The 20,053-nt window shown below is 36.1% G+C and overlaps 1 protein-coding gene across 4 annotated transcripts in view; it reads left to right on the top strand.

The window, feature by feature from the left end:
- Window positions 1–20,053, top strand: part of PIK3CB (phosphatidylinositol-4,5-bisphosphate 3-kinase catalytic subunit beta) — a 197,825-nt gene that overhangs the window by 77,657 nt on the left and 100,115 nt on the right. For all 4 annotated transcript variants that reach the window (XM_057545916.1, XM_057545918.1, XM_057545915.1 and 1 more), the window contains 2 exons: window positions 13,619–13,805; window positions 16,605–16,830. In XM_057545916.1, coding sequence (XP_057401899.1) covers window positions 13,635–13,805; window positions 16,605–16,830 — 397 coding nt within the window. In that variant the 5' untranslated portion in view covers window positions 13,619–13,634. The remainder of the gene's footprint in view (window positions 1–13,618; window positions 13,806–16,604; window positions 16,831–20,053) is intronic.

Here is a 20,053-nt window from a genome sequence, read left to right as displayed (position 1 = left end):
TTTATGCTGTGACTAGGAGGCATGGCTGTTCCTTTTGTTGGAAAGAAACTGGTCTCGCTGTAAATTAATATGTCATCAATTATTGAGATTTTGTATTTTGTTGTTGTTGTTTGTGTTTTTGTTTTTTGCCACACGGCATGCGGGATCCTAGTTCCCCAACCAGGGATCAAACCCATGTCCCCTGCAGTGGAAGTGCAACATCTTAACCACTGGACTGCCAGGGAAGTCCCTTGAGTGCTTTTTTTTTTTTTTTTTAATATTTATTTATTTATTTTTAGCTGTGTTGGGTCTTCGTTTCTGTGCAAGGGCTTTCTCTAGTTGCCGCAAGTGGGGGCCACTCTTCATCGTGTTGCGTGGGCCTCTCACTATCGCGGCCTCTCTTGTTGGGAGCACAGGCTCCATATGTGCAGGCTCAGTAGTTGTGGCTCACGGGCCAAGTTGCTCCGCGGCACGTGGGATCTTCCCAGACTAGGGCTCGAACCCGTGTCCCCTGCATTGGCAGGCAGATTCTCAACCACTGCACCACCAGGGAAGCCCCCCTTGAGTGGTTTTTTATGTGAAGTGCTATGCAAAGTTCTTTTCTGTATGTGCTGTTTTATTTAATCCTTTAACTTTGCAGGGTGGAAAGTTCTTATTCATAAATTAGTTGTCCAAGGTTATGAAATCCAAGCTATACAAAAAACACGTTGGTGAAACAGTATTACAAAAAGGACTACTTAGTGTTTCAATAATAAATCTTTGTGGATCTGGATATTAATGAACTTCATACTAGATAAAGAGAATGACAGAATGACTGGTTCAGTGACTTAAGATTAGACTTTATTTTAAATATTCAAAATAGAAAAAGTAACATTTACATACTAGATAATTTTATGAAATGATTCCTTTATTGAATTTGAAATTTATACTTTGGAGCTATGTCTTTTAAGATCTTAGGATAGTAATCTGGTTTTTGGAGGGGAATTTAGTAATATTATATATTTTATTTAAATTTGTACGATTTTAAAATTAAAAAAAAATTTTTATTTTTGCCATGCCACGCGGCTTGTGGGACCTTAGTTCCCCAGCCAGTGATCGAACCCGGGCCCCCTGCAGTGGAAGTGTGGTGTCCTAACCACTGGACTGACAGGGAATTCCCTGTACTATTTCAGGTTTAGATATATACTTTCCTCTTCAGGATATTTACTGTGATTACCAGCTGTTTGTGCATTATAGGTTGCTTGTTGGGGAAAGTTTTAAAAGAGAGGAATTGCTTAAGCAAGACAGGAGTTAGTCTTGTCAGTGTCTAGGTTAGACAGAGAAGCCGTCTTGGTATATTAAGTGTTGTGGTTTTAAAAAATTGCTCTGCATTCATAGACATTGAAATAAATCTGGCTTATAAGAAATATGCTTGTTTTACAGAGACATATTAAGTATTTATAAATGTATTCTATTTATATTAACATTAACTACTAAGAATGAAAATCTGACATTTGGAAGTACTGATGAACACCAACATATTAAGAATAGCTAGCCTAGCTCTAACCTGTGTTCTTCCTTTGGACTATTCTAAGTGTCTTGAATAATAGAACTTTTTAAAAAAGTATATAATATGTATGCTCTCATTAATAAAACATTGAAAAAAGCAAATATTTATTTATAGTTACTTTTGAACTATATTAGTATATTTCCTTCCATCTTTAATTTCTTTCTTTTGTTCTTTCAGTTTTGTTGAGATATAATTGACATCCAGCACTGTATAAGTTTAAGTCATACAACATGATGATTTGACTTACATACATCATGGAATGATTACCACAGTAGATTTAATGGAAATCTGTTATCTCATATTGACACAATATTAAAGAAATAGAAAAAATATACATTTTTTCCTTATGAGAGCTCTTAGGATTTACTCTCTTAACAACTTTCAGGTATAATGTATCGTAGTGTTAGTTATTTTCATCATGTTGTACATTACATCTCTAGTACTTATTCATCTTATAACTGGGAGGTTATACTTTTGACTAACTTCATCTAATTCCCCCTCCCTCCCTTTCCCCCTCCCAGCCTCTGGTTTTCCAGCCTAAATTTCCATGCATTAGATTGTACTTACGATTTTTTCCTTTTTACAGTTAACAGAATTCTAATTATACTTTTTGTACTGCTTTACATTTTACTCTATCCATATCATCTATAAACATGTCCATAGTATTGTACAAATATGACAAACTTCAGTATAAATAGCTGCTTAATATGCCATCAAATGGGTATATCATTGTTTGTCTAACTATTTCTTGATATTTGGACCGTTAGGTTATTTGCAAGTTTGTCACGTTTGTATGTTTTTGCTTTGTGTATGAAAATTTTCCTGAATTCAAGTTTTTAAATAGGTAAATTACTGGGTTAGTAGGTTTAAAAAGTTTTCAAGGCTCAATGCATATTTGCAAATATTTTCTAAAGGCTATTTAGAGTGCCACCTTCTTCTTCTTCTTCTTCTTCTTCTTCTTCTTTTTTTTTTTGCCACACCACGCGGCATGCAGGATCTTAGTTCCCCGACCAGGGATCAAAAAACCATGCCCTCTGCAGTGGAAGCGGGGATTCGTAACTACTGGATCACCGGGGAAGCCCCCACCTTCTATTTTAAGAGGATAAATTTGAATGTTATTTCAATATAAATGATAAGGTATACAGTACTGTTTTAGCAGTTATTCTTTAATAATTTGTAGAATTACTTTAGAGAGATCTTTTACATGGAATTACAGTGATTCAGATAAAATAACCATCTTTAACAAATGGAGTTCTATACTGTGCAGTTTTTCAGTGTTCAGTATAATGCATACTTCATTGTAAACAAATCAGCAAACAAGGCTGATTTGTTGTCTTTGAACAGTAGAAGTGGGGGGAGGGGAAGGACAGAAACCCAGATAAATCAAAATCCCGTCACTTAAATTGTCTGTGATTGAAACCTGAAGGTTGAGATAATAAATGTGGTGTTCATGATAAGTGCACTGCCCCTTCCAGTTATTTTATGAACATTAACCTGTCTTCTAGCTATATCTTATAATAGTAAAGAAATAAATACTAGGTAAATACTATTGCATTTAATATTTTTAAAAAATTCACTTTCAATCTCTCAAGTTTTTTTTCCCATGATTTTCCAAAGAAGTTTTAGTGTGAACTACTTGTTCATCTGTCTAGCAAGTTTATGTTGGTTTCTACTTATCACTTGATTGAAAGAAGTAAAATCCTGTAGTTCTGCTGGCACATTGCTAGGGAAGCTGAGAATGTCTAAACCCTTTCCTCTCTTTCTGCTAGTGAACAATTGACAGGATATGGGTTTGTAATTACAGTCTAAGTGTTTAGTTGAGTTAATTGTCACTACTGAAGTTCCTGTGCCCTCTGATAGCTTCCTTGAAAAGTTGTTTTCATAAGTAGTTTCATGCTTGTCCTCAGCCTTTGATCATTTGCTTAATGCTCAAACAAAAGAGTGATACCAGACTGAGGTATGGTCTTGTGCTTGCTGTACTAGGTTAACCCTGTGCTAGAGTCACCCTGTGAAGGATTGTTGTGCTAAGGCAACCCTGTGAAGAACATTTCCTTTAAAGAAGGAAAAAAAAAAGGTAAAGAAATAATAATTGTAAAGTATGTTAATTGCTTGGAAAAAAATCTTACTTCCGTCCTGGCTCTGTTTTTGTATCACCTGGGTAATTTACTTGATTTATCTGGGCCCTAGTTTCCTCATCTTTAAAATAGGAAGGGTCTGTCACTCCTAAGGTACCTTCCAACCTGAAATTCTAAGTTACTTCTCGGGCTGGACTCTTGTGTGTGATGCTCCCTATAAACTAAGGGTGACTAAGGGAAATAGGAACCAGAATATATTTATTTTCAATTATGTAGCAGTAATTTCATTTTCTTCAGAATATCTTTATAAAAGATTTATCTGTTGCCACTTGGTTTGTTACCTTATTTGTTTAGCAACAGTGTCAGTTTTAGATCAGATAAAGGACACACTATTTTTAATTACAGCACAGCACATTTTGTGAGTATGCCCCCTCTCTCAATACTTACCTTAAAAGTTATGTGTATAGGGATGGGATAGGGAGGATGGGAGTGAGGCTCAGGAGGGAGGCTCAAGGGGGAGGGAATATGGAAACATATGTATACATATGGCTGATTCACTTTGGTGTACAACAGAAACTACCAGTATTGTGAAGCAATTATACTCCAATAAAGATCTGTTAAAAAAAAAAGAAAATATTGTACGGTACAGAGAAATACAGCCATTATTTTGTAATAACTTCAAATGGAGTGTAATTGAGTATAATATATAAAAACATTGAATCACTATGTTGCACCCCTGAAACATTATATTGTAAATAAACTAAAATTTAAAAAAATAAAATTAAAGGTTAAAAAAAGAAAAAAAATGTATATGTATACGTATAGCTGATTCACTTTGCTGTACAGTAGAAACTAACACAACATGTAAAGCAACTACACTCCAATAAAAATTTTTAAAAAAGTGTTATGCAAGAAGCTCTTAAGTGCTACAAGTTACCCTGTAGTTTTTTGTTTTGTTTTGTTTTGTTTTTTAAAGGAATTTTAAAATTAATTAATTAATTAATTTTTGCCTGAGTTGGGTCTTTGTTGCTGCGCGCGGGCTTTCTCTAGTTGCGGCGAGCGGGGGCTACTCTTCGTTGCGGTGAGTGGGCTTCTCATTGCAGTGGCTTCTCTTGTTGCGGAGCATGGGCTCTAGGCACGCAGACTTCAGTAGTTGTGGCGCACGGGCGTAGTTGCTCCACGGCATGTGGGATCTTCCCAGAGCAGGGCTCAAACCCAGGTCCCCTGCATTGGCAGGCGGATTCTTAACCACTGTGCCACTAGGGAAGCCCTGTTTTGTTTTGTTTTTTTAAAAAACTATGGACTTCATTTAATAATAGTACATTGGTTCATCAGTTGTAACAAATGTGTTGCACTAATGTGAGGTAATAATAGGGGAAGCTGTGGGGGAGAACTATCTTACTTTCTGCTCTGTTTTTCCATAAACCTAAAACTGCTCTAAAAACAATTCTATCAATTATTTTTTTAAAACTATAAATCATTAAGACATAGAGGAATGAGGTGTCTCTTAACTTGGGGGGCCATTTTTTCTTTCTAAAATGTTAGAACTGGTGCACCTGTCTTTCTCTACTGATTAGAAAGGAACTAGGAGGAATTGAGAAGAGAACCATTATTCTCCTGTATCAGACAGAAATAAAAGTGAATTGTAGCCATCAGTTCCTTTCTGCACACTCCAAGCTGGGAGATACAGGAGAAAAAAGATCCTTCTTTGACTTTTCTGCTGGGTAATAGATGGCTTATGTTCTTTTTTTTTTTTTTAATTAATTTTTATTGGAGTATGGTTGCTTTACACTGTTGTGTTAGCCTCCACTTCATAACAAAATGAATCAGCCATACACTCCCCTGTAGTTTTAGTTAGACTACCCCATCAGTATGTTTAGTAAGGGTCTTGAAAACTAAGAGCCAATTATACTGGCCTTACATTCCTCTGATTGTTTAGGGGGCTAAAGTTTTCTTGACTTACAGCTTCTTTTACCCTTCAAGAATTAGCCAAAGACAACATAGCCAAACACAAGAAACACTATTGATTGTCAAGTAGAAATGTATGGGAAATTATGTTCATTATTGTTTTAAATACAGACTACAGTTAGGTCTAGATGAATTGTGAGACCCCATTAATCCTTTGAGAAATAGTAGGAATTGTCCTAGAGCAGGGGTTCTGAAACTGGACAGTGTGAAATCCCCCCCTGTAAGATACTTTTGAAATTTGTAGGGGGTGATATTGTTGTACCTGTTGCTGATACAGTGATTGGGGGAGGTGCTACTGTTATGTAGTGGTTAAAAGTCTTATTATTATCTGAGTCTAGATCTGAACTTTATTTATTTACATAAAAATATAATACACATCATTTTTTACATGATTTTAATACATTAATTTTGGAAGATATAAACTTGGAAGGTAAAGATTTGTAAAATCAATGGCACCAGTGGCTTTTATGGCGTTTGATCAGTCTGCATTTGTAGTTGTCACATCCATGGTGAGTCTATGTATAGATTCAGACCTCTGACTACTTCATTGTGTAGGGGTATGGTTATGTCCAAGTATTCACATACTGAAATATACAGTCTTATTTTCTTTTATTTTCCCTTTATATTATAATTAGGACATGATATGAGTATATTTTGAAATTGGCTATATATGTATGTAAATTATATGAATAATTTCATTTCAGATTTTTAAAGTATTTGTAAAATACTTATTTAGAAAGAATATTGAATATGAAGATTGAAAACCAGTCTCTTAGGTAGTATTTAACTTAAAGTACTTTGAAAACCTTGAGAAGTGGCCTAATAAAAGTGCTTTTATTAAAGTGACACACAAGTACAGCCTATATGTTAGGCTGTAATTACATGGTATATGTCTATCTGTAGTGTTTATAAAGTCTGACAACCATTCTAACTCAGTTTTTAGTAACTTATTAATATGATAATATCAAGGTAGAAATTTATGTACCTGGACGTAACCTTTCATTACAGTTCACTTTCAGTATCTACAGAGGTTTGGTTCCAGGAGCCCTCACTGATACCAAAATCTGCTGATGCTCAAGTCCCTCATATAAAATGGTTTAGTATAATGAATACAGTCATTATACTGTATCTGTGAAATTTTTATACGTGGTTGGTTGAATCTGCGGATGTGAAAGCCATGGATACAGAGGGCCTACTGTATTCCCTTTGATAATTCACTCCTTTTTGAGAAAAACATTTCTAGTTCTCATTTAAACACAGTATTGCTTTTCAAGCATCATCAATATTTTGATGAATCATTAGAATCTTTCTGATGATTTTATGTCAAAAAGTTGATATTTTCAATATGAGAATTTTGTCCTTGAAATAGAAGATAGAGGGATAAACAACAAGGTCCTACTGTATAGCACAGGGAACTATATTCAATATCCTATGATAAACCATAAAGGAAAAGAGTATGAAAAAGAATGTACATATATGTGTAACTGAATCACTTTGCTGTACAGTAGAAATTTACACAACATTGTAAATCAACTATACTTCAATAAAATAACTTTTTTTGAAAAAATTAAAGGTAGGGGAATTGATTTTGGAGATTGGTGTGATATTGCTTCAGTAAGCAAAGAGCATGGTTAACTGTAAAGCTAAAGGATTAACCTTTACGATGCATTCTGAGATGGCAGGAGAGAAATACTTGACACTTGCAATTTACTTTGCCAGTTCCTAATGCTATTTATTTATTTATTTTTAGCTGCGTCGGGTCTTTGTTGCAGCCTGCGGGTGTCTCTCTAGTTGTGGCACGTGGGCTCTGTAGTTGTGGCACGTGGGCTCCAGAGCGCGTGGTGGGCTCTGTAGTTGTGGCACGTGGGATCTTAGTTCTCCGACCAGGGATCGAACCCGCATCCCCTGCATTGGAAGGCGGATTCTTAACCACTGGACCACTTGGAAAGTCCCTAAATCACATTTCTAAGGGGGACTTCCCTGGCGGTCCAGTGGTTAACGCTCTGTGCTTCCACTGCAGCGGGCATGGGTTCGATCCCTGGTCGGGAACTAAGATCCCGCATGCTGCGCAGCGCGGCCAAAAGAACAAAAAAAAAAAATCACTTTTTTAATGATCTAATATAATTGTTCTAGTGATTTCTGTAGAATTCGAATTCATTCAGCCAGAAGTAAATATTTATTGAGCCAGAAATAGTAGGAGGTTGGGAAGTTCTCACTAAGCAACAAGCTTCAATATAGTGTGCTCCTGCTTTGACACAGATATGCCCTGGTGCTTGGGTGCACAGAGGAGTATTAGGGGTGGATTCCAAGAGTCTAGAAGACTAAGAGTTGGTCAGGACATATGTAGCTGAGGACAACCTAGGGAGAGGGATGATAGGTTTAAGGTAGGAGGCAGGAGAGAGTATGGGAAATGCTGGCAAGTATCGGCAGTTCAGCAAGGCCGGATTAAGGATAGTATGTGTGGGAATGTTGAATGACAGATCTAGAAAGTAAGGAAGGTAGGGGCCCATGAATTCATTCTTGTAATTCATTTTAGGTATGACTACTTCATCAAGAAATTCTTAAATCTGCCATAGTGGTTTTGCCTCTAATACCCGAGAAGTTTAGAATTTGAATCTGGGGAGTTGATGCTGTTGGGTAGTGAGGTGCAATATGTCTCCTTGAAAAGGTTGCTGCTCTGGGCTCCAGAGGCTCAGGAAGTCTCATCATTTCCAGTTGTCTGGTAAGGGTGAGGTCTCAGAGTTTTTGTTTTTATAGTTTCGTGCTCCTGTATTACTATGGATATTCATCAGGTGATTTGGCTTCAGTTGTGAGAATCTTGCCAAAAATCTATGCTGAAGAAACCAGGGGAGTATACAGGTTTATCTTGATTGTAATTCTGTGACAGTTGGCTGATGTTTCATAAACTCATCTCAGTTTTAAGTGCTAACTTTAGTTTGTCCTGTCAGCTTTTGTTGACAACTCCTAACTCATATGTAATACTTGGTGTTCAGGAGATGGCTTTCCCCTGTTTGTCTTTGCATGGTGGTATTTGAAGGTAAGCAAAGCATGGTCTTTAAAATTTGATGTAGCATGTTTTCATTCCTCAGATGTTTCTTGAATGCCTAATACTTGGAAAGTTGAGAAGCTCCTCCACTGAAGACAGTCTCTAAAGGCTGTTCTGCAGTGATTTGCCTAAAGCCTTTCTAGGATCAGCGACAGTTAATGACATCTGTAGTAACTTTGTGTAGTTTTGTTCTTGTCTGTGAAAGTTTATCAGTTTAGAATTTCTACGTATAATGATTGCTCTGTACACTTTGGTGAGAGACAGTATTTTAAGAAGCATGGCACAAGACCTCAAGGAGCTTACAGTCAACGTAATGTGGTTTATTATGGTTAAATGTCTCAGACTCTTTTTATGGTGCTTTAGTAGTTATTATGTAGAGTGTGGTGTTGGGCTCACCCTGTAGAGTTAGACCCAACTTCAAATCCGAGGACTGCTGTTTTTTATCCATGAGATCTCAGATTTTCTAAGTCTCAGGTGCTTCTTGAGGAGTAGTAGTATTACCACAGGGTAGTAGTAAGGATAAAATATAGTAATGCATGTAAGACTTTAGTAGAATGCTGACACATAGTAAGTACTTACCTTTAGGTGTTATAAATTCAATTATCCTGTGAGCTTTTTTTTTTTTTCCTTTTTTTTAATTGTTGGAGTAGGGATAATAGTGTTTGGTCTTAAGTTCATTAAACAATTACAGATGGCTACTATCTGCTAATCACTTTTGGGGAAACAAAAGTAGTTGAATATATGTGGTTCACAGCTCAAAAGAACTAACAGTTTTTGAATTAAAAAAATTAGTAAGTAGCAACAAACATTGGGCTTATTATATTCCAGGCATTCTTTACTCAGTGTTAATAAGTATGCTATGAGGTAGTTACTGTTGTTTTCACCATTTCACAGATAAAGGAATTTAAGTAGGAAGAAGACATGTGATTTGCCCAAGATCTCTCTGCTAGCGGAGTGATGGAGCCAGGTTTTACAACTAAGCTGTTAGACTCTGAGAACACAATCTTTAATCGTTGTTCTGTTCTGCCTACAGAAACAAGGCTTGTTTATGACAGTGTCAGTGTGGTGGATCTAGGCTATGGGGTGTAAGAGTTAGGAGGAGGAATCAGTAATGGCCAGGATGTTCAGTAAAGGGAGAAAGCTGTCATTTAGCAGAACTTGCAATGTGTCAGGCTCTCACATATTAGCTCCTTCATTTGTCACAGTGTTCCCAGGAGGAGCATTTTATTATGAATCCCTTTTTTAGTTAATGGAGGCTCAGGAAGTTTAAGTGACTTACCAAAATTCACATAGCTGGTAAATGGTATAGATGGGACTTTTTTTTTAATCTTTTTTTAAAAAAATTTATTTATTTTAGTTATTTATTTTTGGCTGCGTTGGATCTTTGTTGCAGTGCGTGGGCTTCTCATTGCAGTGGCTTCTCTTGTTGCGGAGCATGGGCTCTAGGCGCGTGGGCTTCTGTAGTTGTGGCACATGGGCTTCAGTAGTTGTGGTTCGCGGGCTCAGTAGTTGTGGCTCACAGGCTCTAGAGTGCAGGCTCGGTAGTTGTGGCACGTGGGCTTACTTGCTCCGTGGCATGTGGGATCTTCCCGGACCAGGGCTCAAACCTGTGTCCCCTGCATTGGCAGGCAGATTCTTAACCGCTGCGCCACCAGGAATGTCCTTAGATGGGATTTAACAAAATCTTTTTTACGAAAATAGCAACCATATACAAAAGCAGAGGAGTAATACAGTGTACTCCTCATCACCCAGCTTCAGTAAATACCAACATTTTGCCTCTCATTTCATCTATTTCTGTCACTTTTAAAAACAGTTTTATTGAGGGATAATTGACTTAAACTGCACATATTTAAAGTGTATACTTTGATATATTTTGACGTATGTACACACCCCTGAAACCATCATCACCATAATCAAGGTAAATAAACATATCCACCACTCCCAAGAGTTTCCTTGTGTCCCTTTGTAATCCCTCCTTCTTACCTCTTCCTGCTTCCCTGCCCTCTCCCACACAAGGCAACCACTGATGTGTCACTATACACGAGTTTACGTTTTCTAGACTTTTATATAAATGGAGTCATACAGTATGTACTCTTTTTGTCAAGCTTCTTTCACTCAGCATAATTATTTTGAGATTCATCCACATTGTTGAATGTGTCTGTAGTGGATTTTTGTTTGTTTGTTTTTGCTTTTTTGAGTGTATTCCATTGTATGAGTGTACCACTTTTTAAAAAATTCATTCACTTGTTGATGGACATTTGAATTTTTCCCAATTTTTGGCTTCTATAAATAAAGCTGCTATGAACAATTATGTACAAGTTTTTACATGGATATATGCCTTCATTTCATTTGGGTATATATTTAGAAGTGGGATGACTTGATCATATGGTAAGTGTATGTTAAGAAACTGCCAGACTGTTTTCCAAAGTAGCTCTATTGTTTAACATTCCCACCAGCAGTGTATGAGAGTTCCATTTCCTCTTCTTCCTTGTCTACACTTGGTATGGTTGGTCTTTTTAATTTTAGCCATGTAAGAGGTGTGTAGTGGTGTCTTACTGTTGTTTTAATTCATATGACTAATGATATTGAGCCCTTTTGTCATCCATCTATCTCCTTTGATAGCCTCTGTTCAAATCATTTGCCAATTTAAAAAAACTGAGCTGTTTTTCTTTTTTTTAAAAACAAATTTAGGAATTCAGGATGTTCTTTTTTTTAAATTTTTATTTATTTATTTATTTATTTATTTTCAGCTGTGTTGCATCTTCATTGCTGTGCGTGGGCTTTTCTCTAGTTGCAGCGAGCGGGGGCTACTCTGTTGCGGTGCGCGGGCTTCTCATTGCGGTGGCTTCTCGTTGCGGAGCACGGGCTCTAGGCACGTGGGCTTTAGTAGTTGCGGCACGCAGGCTCAGTAGTTGTGGCACACGGGCTTAGTTGCTCCACGGCATGTGGGATCTTCCCGGACCAGGGCTTGAACCCGTGTCCCCTGCATTGGCAGGCCAACTCTTGGCCAGTGCGCCACCAGGGAAGCCCTGAGCTGTTTTCTTATTATTGTATGTTGAGGGTTCTTTATGTATTCTGGATACAAGTTCTTTATATGATTTGTAAGCATTTTCTCCTGTCTGTGGCTTGTCTTTTTATATTATGGGCAGTGTCTTCCTTAAGAGCAGAAGTTTTTAGTTTTGGTGATGTTCATTTTATCAATTTTTTATTTTATGAATTGTGCTTATGGTGGTGTATCTAAGAATTCTTTGCCTAATCCAAGATCACAAGATTTTCTCCTATGTTTTCTTCTAGAGGATTTACAGTTTTAGTGTTTACATTTAGGCCTACAATCCATTTTGAGTTTATAATTTTTGACGTGAGATATGGATTGAGCTTCATTTTCTTAGCATATGGATGTCTACTAATTCCAACACCATTTGTTGAAAAGACTTTCTTTTTTCTCATCGAATTACCTTTACATCTTTGTTGAAATCAGCTGCCCATTCACATTTTAAAAAATGGAATAATTTAAAGCAAATGCCAAGCATAGTGTCATTTTATCCCTATATATACTTCATTATGTGTCTCTGACTGATAAAGACTGGTTTTTAGAAATATAACATTCCACTATTATACTTCACAAAATGAACAGTTTCCTTAAAATTATCTGATATTTAATCCATATTTAACTTTCCCAGGTTGTTTCAAATCAGTCTCTGAAGTTGACCAATAAAGGGTTTTTCTCTATCATTATTGTCTCATATTTGTATATATTTGATGTGTTTCAATCCATGGATGTCATTATTGTTTTTGATGCCCCAAAATGCTTCAAGTTGGCGCCTGTCTCTTTTGACACGATACTTGAATGTTTTGAATAAATGGGATTTGAACCTTGTTTTGTTCTTTTGTTTTTTTTAACTTCAGTGCCCATGTTCTTCCCAGGATTATCGTTGTGCTTTCTTGACTGAAGCCCTTAAGAAATAGATGAGACTTAAATGGCCCAGTTGAAGGGTGCATTTGTTGGAATACTGGTTTGGTACGGGCAGTGTCAACATATCTGTGAACATAGGTCTAGCAGCAGGAGGCAAAAGGCACTTGTGGCACAAGAGCCTAGATTGTGGAGTAGTCAGAGAAGCAAAGAGAAACAGGCCAGAGTCATAGCGTAAAGGGCCTTGCCAGCTGGTTTGGGGGATTTGGTCTTTTTAATACTTTGGTGGTGGGTCATGGGACTAAGTTCATGACATTTTGTTTCTCTCGTGAGCTTGATAGAAAATTATTTTTGAAGGAAGGCCCTCTTTTTTTTTTTTTTTTTTTTTTAAGGATTTTCTTTTTAATTAATTAATTAATTTATTTTTGTCTGTATTGGGTCTTCGGTTCGTGCGAGGGCTTTCTCCAGTTGCGGCAAGCGGGGGCCACTCTTCATCGCGGTGCGCGGGCCTTTCTCCATCGCGGCCCCTCCCGTTGCGGGGCACAGGCTCCAGACGCGCAGGCTCAGCAATTGTGGCTCACGGGCCCAGCTGCTCTGTGGCATGTGGGATCTTCCCAGACCAGGGCTCGAACCCGTGTCCCCTGCATTAGCAGGCAGATTCTCAACCACTGCGCCACCAGGGAAGCCCGGAAGGCCCTCTTGATTGCCATTTTTCATGGAGTTTGCCAAGAAAAATTTGGTTGAAGAAGCGGATATCAATTCTCTAAGTAAAGTCTGGAGAGAATCCCCTATTGAGTGGTTGTTAACTGGATTTCTCAGGAGCCTGTACTCCTTAAACCTTTCATCTTTCACATGTCATATACTTATTATGTTGAATTTGAATCAGTATGGTATATATACATAATTTATGTAGTGATAACCAAAAATATTTTTAAGTTACAGTGGCTTACTCTTGCTTAACTTAATTGGGCTCCTGTTACATTGTTGGCTATATTGAAATCCAAGGACTAATTATGGATTGGTGAGCTTTATCATGTTTTAGTATAAAATTTGGCTAATTAATTCACTAAGTTTTACTTACTGATTTCTAGAGCCCCATGGTTATGAATGTGCTTCCGCTTCATAATGCCTCCTGCTATGGCAGACATCCTTGACATCTGGGCAGTGGATTCACAGATAGCATCTGATGGCTCCATACCCGTGGATTTCCTTTTGCCCACTGGGATTTATATCCAGCTGGAGGTACCTCGGGAAGCTACCATTTCCTATATTAAACAGGTATGTTATCAGGCTGAATTTCTATAAACATAGCTTACTTACTATATCACTTAGGGGAAAATGTTCCTCCATTTTAGAATGTTATTAATGTAAATCATATGGTAAATTTGAGAGAAGTTTATAAGTCATTACATGTTAAAGATTTTGATCCATACTGTGTCTTGGATCTTGTTTATTGGCTATATAAAACGTTCTCATTCTCACTCCCACTCACTTTTAATTTTTTTTTTTTCACTTTTAATTTTTAAAAAAATCCACGTGTGATACCTGAATGAAGACAAATTAGCTTATGTTAGCTAGTTTGAAAGGTTTGTTCAGGTTATCAAAAGGAATTTGACATTGTTCTAGAAAGTTTTATTTTGAGGTAAGATCTTTGTACTAATTGTCTTTGAGCTTATCACGTTTGTTTTTCCTCAAGTGATTTTTCGTTGGTTGTCTCTTCTCTCCTTTTCCTTCCCATTCTAATCCCCATTTTCTGTCCCCATCCCCACTATTTTTCATCGTCACTCTGGGGGAAAAAAAGGTTTTCTGCTGTTCAGTAGATTTTTTTCCCCCAGTAATGAATGCTGTGTCCTCATTTGAAAGCAAATTCTTTCACATAACAAGGCTTGCATGTTTTGTTGGATGATTTTTTTCAAGCGAATTGGTGAGTACTATTGATTTGTGAAGATTATGACTTATAAGTAAAATTATTTTCCTAAACTTTCTCTTTAATGTTTTTCAAATAGCTGAACCCAATATGGAAATTGGGGTTTATGATATATTTAAGAAAAAGTATTTATGACAAACCTTTTTAAAGCGCTTGACTTTGGACAGCCTTTTAACTCTTTTCCAAGCTTCTTCATCAGGGAGACATAAGAATTCTAGAACTGCATAATCCCTTAAGTGAAAAGGATCACTTTTTAATTGTTTTAGGCACCCTACAGGGGCAGATAGTGCACTTATTTTTATAGTCACAAGTGACAGGTATGGATGCCTGTGGCTATAGCTGAAGCTGAATTAACCATTGAAACCTTGCTCCTTTAAAAAAAACTTATTGTTGTAAAATATGTATAACATAAAATTTACCGTAAGAGTCATTTTTAGGCACACAGTTTCTTGGTATTAAGTATATTCACAGTGTTGCCCAATCCATCACCACTATCCATTTCCAGCACTTTTCATCATCCTAAACACAGACTCTGTACTTAGTAAATAATAAACTTCCCCTCTCCTAGTCCCTGGTAATCTCTGTTCTAGTTTCTGTCTATATGAATTTGTTTATTCGAGCTACCTCATGTAAGTGGAATCACACCGTAGTCAACCTTTTGTGTCTGGTTTTCTCAATTAGCATAATATTTTAAAAGTTCATTCATGTTGTTACAGGTATCTAAATTTCATTCCTTTTTAAGACTGAATATTATTCCATTGTATGAATATACCACATTTTGTTTATTCATTCATCTTTTGATAGACATTTTGGTTATAATCATCTTTTGTCTTTTGTGAATAATGCTGCTCTGAACATTGGTGCACAAGTATCTGTATGAATCCCTGCTCTCCATATGTTGGATCATATGGTAATTCTGTTTTAACTTTTTAAGAAACTGCTAAACTTTTTTTTTTTACAATGACTGTACCATTTTACTTTCCCACCAGGAGTGCAAAAGGGTTCCAGTTTCTCAAAATGCTAGCCAACACTTGTTTTCCTTTTTTTTTTTTTTTTAGGTAATAACCATTCTTATGACTGTGAAGTGGTACCTCATTTTAGTTTTTATTTGCATTTCCCTAACTGCTAATGATTTCAAGCATCTTTTCATGTTCTTATGGACCATTTGTAGAATTGTCTGTTCAAGACCATTGCCTATTTTTTAATTCAATTGTTTTCTGTTGTTGAGTCATGGGAGTTCCTTAATGTATTCTGGATGGTAATTTCTTAGCAAACATATAATTTGAGAATAATTTCTCCTATTCTGTGAGTTGCCTTTTCACTTTCATAATAGTGTCCTTTGATACAGAAAAGTTTCTAATTTTGATGAAGTCCAGTTTACCTATTTTTTGTTATTTTTTTTTGCCTAGCATCAATTTCTCTTGTTTGTTTTATATAACTGAATCTGAGGATTGGCCACGATTTTTATCCCTCAGCTGTTGGCTTTTGTCCTGGTTGCAGTTAAAATATGTAATCCACCTTGTGTTTGTGTGATGACCTTTTATATGATCTCATCCAGGAGACTTCAGGGGAGCTCATGAGAAATTGATTCTGCTCATCCTGACAGGACAGTGCTAGTTAATGGAGATAACTCTGGTGAATAGAAAAGAATTCAGGACAAAAATAATGTAAATTTTGTATGGAGGTGATAGATGATACATACTTTAAATGTTCTTTTTTTTAAGTAGAAATTATTTATGTTCACAAGAATGCTAAATATGGAAGTCTTCAGTGATTTGTATTCTTCATAGATTTTCACGTTTAATACTTTTGTTTATATAAATGCATTTTTTGGCATTATACCATTATATTACTTTACAAAAATGGGTTAAATACCTTTCATATTCTCTTACAATTTGCTATTTTTAAAAGAAACCAACCTTAATATATCTCGTATAGCTTTCCATGTTACCGTGTTTTTCTGTTTAATTTTCACAGTTCTGTAATATTCCGTAATTCACTTAACTGATCCCTTATTGCTAAGCATTTTGCTTGTCCTCAGTTTTTGAGTTTTCCAAAGAGTGCTGCAGTGAGCATCTTTGTAGATATATCTTTGTACACTTGAGCAAGTATTTCCATTTCAGAAGATGTCTTATTACTTTTTCCTGCAGATGTTATGGAAACAAGTTCATAATTACCCAATGTTTAACCTCCTTATGGAAATTGACTCCTATATGTTTGCATGTGTGAATCAAACTGCTGTATATGAGGAGCTTGAAGATGAAACAAGAAGACTCTGTGACGTCAGACCTTTTCTTCCAGTTCTCAAATTAGTGACAAGAAGTTGTGACCCAGGGGAAAAATTAGACTCAAAAATTGGAGTCCTTATAGGAAGAGGTAATTTAAAAAATTCTTATTATGAATTTTTAACATGTTTGTTGCTATCTGTATAAACATGTAGTCAGTATGATCTGAGACGTTGCTTTGCAAGGTGTGGTCCATGGACCAATGCTGGTCTGTACATTGTTACCAGTCTGAGATAAAGTAAGTATAGAAATCAAGAATAAACTTTTATAGCGATGTGATATTGCCACAACATCCAAGGGTGTGTGTATTTTTTATCTTTTTCTTTTCCAGTGACTTATTTTTTTTAAATTTATTTTATTGAAGTATAGTTGATTTACAATGTTGTGTTAATTTCTGCTGTATAAAGAAGTGATTCAATTATGCATAAATATACATTCTTTTCCATATTCTTTTCCATTATGGTTTATCACAGGATATTGTATATAGTTCCCTGCACTATACAGTAGGACTTGTTGTTTATCCATTCTATATATAATACTTTGCATCTGCTAATCCCAAACTTCCAATCCATCCATCCGCCCCCCCCCTTGAAAACCACAAGTCTGTTCTGTATGTCTGTGAGTCTGTTTCTGTTTTGTAGATAAGTTTATTTGTGTCATATTTTAGATTCCACATATAAGTGATATCATATGGTGTTTGTCTTTCTCTTTGTGACTTACTTCACTTAGTATGCTAATCTCTTGGTCCATCCATGTTGCTGCAAATGGCATTATTACATTTTTTTTATGGCTGAGTAGTATTCCACTGTGTATATATACCACATTTTCTTTATCCATTCATCTGTCGACGGACATTTAGGCTGTTTCCACGTCTTGGCTATTGTGAATAGTGCAGCTATGAACATAGGGGTGCATGTATCTTTTTGAATTATAGTTTTGTTTGGATATATGCCCAGGAGTGGGATTGCTGTATCATGTGGCAACTCTATATTTAGTGTTCTGAGGAACCTCCATATATTGTTTTTCACGGTGGCTGAACCAAGTTACATTCCCACCAACAGTGTAGGAGGGTTCCCTTTTCTCCACACCCTCTCCAGCATTTATTTGTAGACTTTTTAATGATGGCCATTCTGACCAGTGTGAGGTGATATTTCATTGTAGTTTTGATTGGCATTTCTCTAATAGCGATGTTGAGCATCTTTTCATGTGCTTGTTGGCAATCTGTATGTCTAGTGAATTATTTTTATTTTATAAAAGTATTGGTTTTTTGCAAATTTGAAATTAAAAAGTTGTTCCTTTGCCTCAGGTACTTTGAGAAGCCCCTTTTTAGAGATGCATCCTCAGTTTCTTGTGAACTACCCCTGTAGTATGAATGTAATTTATGCACAACTCTCTATGCTAACCGAGACTTTAAGCTGATTGATGTTTCCATAAATTTTACTCCATAAGTAAAATTATCTTTTTTAAAAAATTATTAATTAATTAATTTATTTATTTTTGGCTGTGTTGGGTCTTCCTTGCTGCGCGCGGGCTTTCTCTAGTTGCAGCGAGCGGGGGCTGCTCTTCGTTGAGGTGCGTGGGCTTCTCATTGCAGTGGCTTCTCTTGTTGGGAGCGTGGGCTCTAGAGCGCAGGCTCAGTAGCTGTGGCGCACGGGCTTAGTTGCTCCGCGGCATGTGGGATCTTCCCGGACCAGGGCTCGAACCCGTGTCCCCTGCATTGGCAGGCGGATTCTTAACCACTGTGCCACCAGGGAAGCCCTAAAATTATCTTTTAAGTAGAAGTTACTTTTATAGCAAGTCAAGCTATATCATGCCCACATTATTCTTTGCATATTAATTTCAGGGAGAATTGTAACACAATAAACACGGAGCAGTCTCTCTTGCTATAGTAATCTTAGATGTCTAAAGGGCCAATGGTATCCTGCCTTAAGACAAGGTATTAACTTGAATTGCATACTGCAGGGGATTACTGAGGAGGAGGCTTTGAAGTTTAAGTACAAAACCAAAAAAATCTGTAGAGTGTTGGATCTGGATTGGCTACCTGTATTGATCACATTCACTCTTATAGGATAATATAGTACCATCCCCTTTAAGATAGTAAGTACCTTTAAGATACTATTCTTTGATCTTGACCTATAGTTAATTCAGGCTAGCTAATGATTACACAGTGGGACTAAACTCTTCCCTTTGAGTACTTAGAACAGCAGCTTGTTTATTTACTGAATGACACCCTGGTATTTAAAAATGTTTGATTATTTCAGATGATAGCTAGTTTGCTTTGGCAATGACTTTTTCCCCCATTAAATAGGCTTGTAATTGTATACCGTACAGATTTTTCACAAATATATTAATAGCTTCAATAGAAAGCATTCCTTTCTATTTTTTAGAGCTCCAAAGATTTTTTTTAAACTTTTAATTATTCTCCATTAGTAAAAATTTTTCCTTTGAATTAAATAATGTATGTAAAAGTAGAAAGAATAAAAAAATCACTTATAGTCTTATCCAAGACAAGAATATCCACTGATAATATGTTGATATAGTTCTTTTAAAGCAGTTTTGTGTGCGTGTTTGTGTAAATATTGTTTTTCTGTATTTTTCTGCTGATATTTAGGGAAGCTGAAATATTTGACAATTCAAAAGGTTAGCATCACAGAGAGAGTTAACTTTTATGAGAATATAGGTGTCTTTTTGAGATTTACCATCTTTTCAAAATTTAGATCACTGTGCTCTCTTTGGGTCTTGATCTCCAAAGCATATGGAATCATTAGCCACCATTATCTGTATCTAAGCTTGTCAGATTTACCAAATAAAAATACAGTAGATCCATGGGATACTCTTAATGCCAAAAAGTCATTCACTATTTATCTAAAATTCAAATAGAATGGACATACGGTGTTTTTTGTTTTTTGTTTTTTATTAAATTTGACAACTCTAACTTTACCCTACTAACAGCACAGAGATCTAATGTATATTGAAATTGAATTTCTCTTTCTATAAACAGTGTACCATATTTCATATTTCATTTAGTGTATAAAGCTTATTGTACAAAAATTTTTTTATGCAATGTGCCCTGCAATTTGAATGACTAAGAAAATGCCACGAGTGTTTTTATTGCATTGAATTAAACAGTTGATAAGCTCTTAAAATTTATAAATTGTACTTTAGATCCTCAACAGTTTAAGAAAGCTGGCCTTATGATCATATACACAAATTCAAATGTTAACATTCATTTAGGAAGTTGAGTAAGTCTGTTTTGATGTTTTAGAATGAAATTTTACTTTAAATACCTAACAAGTCATTTTTTGCAGTTGCTG

The sequence above is a fragment of the Balaenoptera acutorostrata genome, chromosome 4 (genome assembly GCF_949987535.1).
Source record: "Balaenoptera acutorostrata chromosome 4, mBalAcu1.1, whole genome shotgun sequence".
Lineage (NCBI taxonomy): Eukaryota > Metazoa > Chordata > Mammalia > Artiodactyla > Balaenopteridae > Balaenoptera > Balaenoptera acutorostrata.
This window is presented reverse-complemented; position numbering and strand designations above follow the sequence as displayed.